Source organism: Taeniopygia guttata, chromosome 3 (assembly GCF_048771995.1).
Source record: "Taeniopygia guttata chromosome 3, bTaeGut7.mat, whole genome shotgun sequence".
Taxonomy (NCBI): Eukaryota; Metazoa; Chordata; class Aves; order Passeriformes; family Estrildidae; genus Taeniopygia; species Taeniopygia guttata.
This window is the reverse complement of record NC_133027.1, coordinates 60,774,357-60,779,351: the sequence shown is the minus strand read 5'-3', so window position 1 is coordinate 60,779,351 and position 4,995 is coordinate 60,774,357. Positions and strand designations below refer to the sequence as shown.

General features: G+C 38.1%; 1 protein-coding gene across 10 annotated transcripts in view; it reads right to left on the bottom strand.

The window, feature by feature from the left end:
• Positions 1-4,995, bottom strand: part of TIAM2 (TIAM Rac1 associated GEF 2) — an 82,386-nt gene that overhangs the window by 1,237 nt on the left and 76,154 nt on the right. For all 10 annotated transcript variants that reach the window (XM_072926964.1, XM_072926966.1, XM_072926965.1 and 7 more), the window contains 5 exons: positions 4,362-4,470; positions 3,267-3,325; positions 2,329-2,434; positions 1,513-1,600; positions 897-1,051 (listed from right to left, as the gene is read on the bottom strand). In XM_072926964.1, coding sequence (XP_072783065.1) covers positions 897-1,051; positions 1,513-1,600; positions 2,329-2,434; positions 3,267-3,325; positions 4,362-4,470 — 517 coding nt within the window. The remainder of the gene's footprint in view (positions 1-896; positions 1,052-1,512; positions 1,601-2,328; positions 2,435-3,266; positions 3,326-4,361; positions 4,471-4,995) is intronic.

Genomic DNA, 4,995 nt, shown 5'->3' with positions numbered 1-4,995 from the left:
CTGTGCAGAGTAAAAATGCAGGTTTATTTTTTCAGCAAAAAAAATTGGTTACTCCTTTTATCTTAGTATCCCACTTATGATTAGGATGGACATAGTCATTCTAAGTCAAATGTGTCAGCACCCTGATACTGACAGTGTGCTCCCCATGGCACAGTTTCCATTACACCTATCCTAGGGCTCTGTGCTTTCCTTCGTGTGTAATATGTATCAAATCCTCAAAAAAGTGTAGTCATAAATTAGACACTTCTTCAGAAAGAAAGACTGACTTATGCACCTCAAGCACTGAAGGGCCCATATGTAGGCAGCAGCTGAACTGTTCCAGGGCTTCTGACATTAAGGGGATTTTACAGAGGATTGATCTGATAGAGAACTTGAAATACTCTTAGTTAAATGAAATACTTTGAAATACTTTTAGTTAAATGAGTTACTACTCATTTAACTAAAAAGTCTGAAGCCTGTACTTAATTACAGTATCATCTGGGATGCAGATTTAGTGCATTGAAAGGAGCAAGACCCCCCTGCCTTTTCCCTGTTGTTCTAGCTACAAATGTTATTAGGGCTGAGTTACTAAAGGGAGCCCAGAAGAAAAAAATGCTAATACTGTATGTCGAAGGCTGTCTGTTCCTTCCCAGCAAAATTAATTTGGGCCTTATTAAGTCTTCTCTGAAGAGAGATAATGACACATTGCAGTGTGGGGAAGTCTGCTTATTTCCTCTAGCCCTTGTCACACACTGAGTGGTAGAGAAAGTACTCCTGCTCCAGTCAAAAAAAAAAAAAAAAAAAAAAAAAAAAAAAAGGATTTGTGGGACACTCTATGGTCATGGTAATAATTGTGAATGCCCTACCAGTACCAGAATATGGACACTTTAGTTTTCACTTGAGAAGGTGTTTCTTACCCAGTTTGGCTGTTGCAGGTACACGATTCTTAAGTGGGATGAGGCGATCTTTACATTTTTTCTCCAGTGGTAGCTCACATTTTATGTGACGTCTGAAATTCTCCCGCAGAATAGAACGGATGACCTTCACAATGTTAGTCTTGTTCTCAGAATCACTGCAAGTTTAGAGAAAACACAGAACTTAATTTCCTTGCTGAATTAAGACTTTCTGCTGATGGGCTTTAGTGCAGTGGTTTTTTTTTCAAAAGCTTGCTCTAGTAGTGGGTTTACAGCTATCATAAGATCATAGAATGTTCTGGGTTGGAAGGGACATAAAGGTTATCAAGTTTCAACCCCTGTGCCATGGGCAGGGACATCTTAACAGTGTTAGACATTTCACACACCTTGTGTTTTCTGACACCTTGTGCAGATTTCTGACATTGGATCACTACACCTAATTCACCCATTTGAATTTGTTATAGTTTATGCAGTTAAAGACTTGCATAGTGCCTAGCTTCAAATAAAGATTGCCACTTTGATACTGCTGATGTGAAGGTCACATGAGGGAAAATATTTTTGGTTTTTTTTTAATTCCATTAATGTGATTTGAGGACTACAACCTCCACGTAAAGCTTACCTGCTGCACAACTGAAAAATTGTTTCTGGCCTGCCTTCTAGTTCTGACTTTGTGTGAATCAGTTCCCAGATACAGCTGTTCTCTGTTCCTGTGCATGGAAGGAAACGTTACTTTTGCATACACTCCACAAAACCTTTGGCATTAGAAAGACCAGGGTAGAGCTCCTCCACTCTCCAGAAGGCAATGTTAACTCAGCCACACATGGAGCTACAGAAGATCTCACCCAAGGTGGAACCCAAGAGAAAGTCCCCTAAGCTCTCTTGTTGCAGCAGCCTAGTACTGCCTTTGATAACTTCTCTCTTGGAGAGTTGCTTTTCCCCATTCTTTCTGCTTCTCTCTATCTTCCAGCCTTAACAGGTCCTCACATAGGTGTGCTCTAAAGACCTTGTGACACTTTACAGAACATAGAGAAGTGGATAGGACTATAAAGATCAGCTTGAAAATAAACCCACAGCCCTTTACTACCACAAATTAGTCACCTTTCCGCTGTTGAGGATCAGCACACACACAGCACCAGTGTGTCATCAGAATGCCAACTACAGTAAACCACCTGCTTTTTATGGGGAATTTCTATTCTGTCATTCCTTCACATCATGTTACATCTCCCTTAATGCACAGAAGAAGTCAACATAACAAATGAAGAAAGTCTGTAAATATATCAAGCCTGTACCCCCTGAGTACAGAGACAACAGTGGATAGATGGTATTTTCTCTACACCTGCTTGTTTCCAGAGGCTCAGAAAGACATTGGAAGAAGCAGTATTACAGAATTCCGGAAAAGCATTCAGTCCTAAAGTATTTACTGCAAGATCGTTACCTGCTGTGTTCCCCAGTCGAACTTGAAGAGCAGATAAAGGAATCAACCAACGAAATTTAAATGGATCCAAGTCACCATAATTATGTGCAGCACGAACATTTGTAGGCTGTAAAAAGAAAACAAAGGATATTTCTAAGAAGTAGAAGAAATAGTGGTGTTTCGTGCTACTCTTAAAATATGTGCCTCTGAAGAAAAACTAAATTGATTAAACTTTCCTTCACTACCTTAAAATGAACTTGTAAATGTAGTTGAAATGGTGATAGACATAACCTTGGAATTTGTAATTGCTTCAACTTTTAAAAGCCATTTGATTTTAACTGATAAATATAATATTTTGCCTATAAGTACTACCAGGGAAGAAGTTTCCTGTGAAAGAACATACAGACTGTCGATTAACAGAATACATTCATTATCTAGCTGCTGCTGCTACTTTTAGAGCTCCTCCATCTGTTACAATGAGCATGGTGCAGTATATCAGCACTGATACTTGGAACATACAATTTGCTACCTGACTTCAACATTTCAGGTCTATAAGTGGGGGCAGAGAAGGTTATGTTTATAATGCTCCTTTTCTTTTCCTTTCAGGGTAATCAAGGGCCCATAAAACAAAGATCTTTCACCTGCGCCCTGTGGTAAGGTAGGCCATCATAAATGCTATCTGGAAGAATTAGTTATTTCTTCATAGCAATGTTTCATCTTCCACTTGATTAAATTAACGTGGAGCTCACACAGAAGATGATGCTGCTTACTAAATAACAAAAAAATATTTATTGCTACACAGATACTGAGCATTTGTTTCAGCAGGATATCCAGAACTCCAGCCTAGTAAAGGAAAGTGTTGTTTCACCTCAATCACTCCCCCTCTAACACTGTTATGGTCCATCTCACTTTGCAGTAATATCCTGAACATCCACCATCTCCACTGATACCAGACTTACCATTTTCTTTTTCAGTTTGTAGTTCTCCTTATACACCAGTATTACAGCCCTCTTAAAAACTGAAAAGAGAAAGAAGAAAAGAAGAAAAGGAAAAGTGTTAATTATAGGCATAATATTACAATATTCAGTGGAAATACGATCTGGAGAAGCTGATTATTATTGTCAGGGGAATGTGAAGGATAAGATAAACAATCATTGAAAAGCATTTGCCCTGTGTTGAGATGACAGCTGGGTTTTTCATCCTGCACTTCCATGCAATGGCAGTATTTTTCCCTCAGATTTTGTTCTGAACATTTAGGATGAAGCTATTCTGTACATTTATTCTGAAACTACCAGTAACCACATATCTATCTCCCATAAGTTTTCACATAAACAAATACAAAAGATGTAGGTTAGATGTAAAAATTTTCTTTCTGTAGACAGTGGACATTTTCAAGTGGAGTGAAGGGCAGGAGAGTGCTGTGAAGGACACAGTCTGTTCTTCCTGCAGTTTAACAGTTTGTTCTTCTGTTTGGAGCATCCCCTCCCCTAACCATGCTTCCTAGGGAAGGAGCACCCTGAGAAAAAGATACCTGTCTGTCATCAACCTGGAGTTCTTCTGAAGGTGTTTATCCACTGAAATATTAAAATAATCTTTTTTTTTTTTTTTTAAGAAATGGACTCTTGTTTGTATGCTCTCATTTCTACATCAAGTTTCAGGTTAAAATAATCTGGGTGGGGATTTCAGTGCAGTAGCTGTAGAGCAGAAGTTAATCTGAATCCACAAGACATGATTTTCACACAAGCCTCCTCTGAAAGCCTCATTTAACAGATTGTTCTAAAGACTCTAATATTCCCTCTTGAAAATCTTCCATAGTTTAAATATAGGCAAGACAGCAGATAAGGGTAGCTCACAGAGCAAACAGTACCACCAAGCAAATATATAGAAACTTTTTTCATGTTAGGAAAATACAACTATGAATTTTTTCACATGTAAGTCCACCCTACATATCACATGACTACAGGGAAGGGAGTTTGGAGCTTTTATCCTGTGAGAAGATATAATGTGGCAATCTTCAGATTTGAAAGTGCAGAGTGCTTAAAGAAGACACTTACCAAACACTGTAAGTTCAAGGTCTTTCCTTGCTTTGCCCAGCGATGGGAAAGGATTCAGCCAGGTAACTGTAGAATGCATCAGAAGTTCTCCCATTGAAAGCTCTGTCACCTGTATTAAATTATAACAGTAGGTAACATAAATAAGCAGTATAAATATCTACATCAGTGCTGCATTTTAGTACACATCGATAACTTAGGGGATCTATGTTTTCTGTATTTGTGTATAGATCTTCACTACAGCAGGAAAAGTGTGAATAATCCCTTTTTTTAAAACAGCTTGCAAATACACAATGTTATAGCTCCTAAGTTATGGAAGCTGGGCAGAAGTTCTTACTGTTAACAACTTAGAAGTATACTAGGCTGATCTGATAATCTTACACTTCCATATAGCCAGTTATGAACCACCTAATTTATTAGCTGTAAGTAACTTTAATTTCTATAGAGTAATTAGAAATGACACTACCAATGGCAGAATTAATGGAGGTCTTAAATTCTGAGGCTCCTTTCTTCTGTGGGATACAACATAATGCTGAAGAATATCAAAGGCTGTCAAGTTTTATTTCCCCATAAATTATGAGAAACCAGATAGTCAACAGGGACAATTTGACTTTTACTAGCAGGAAATGAAACAACT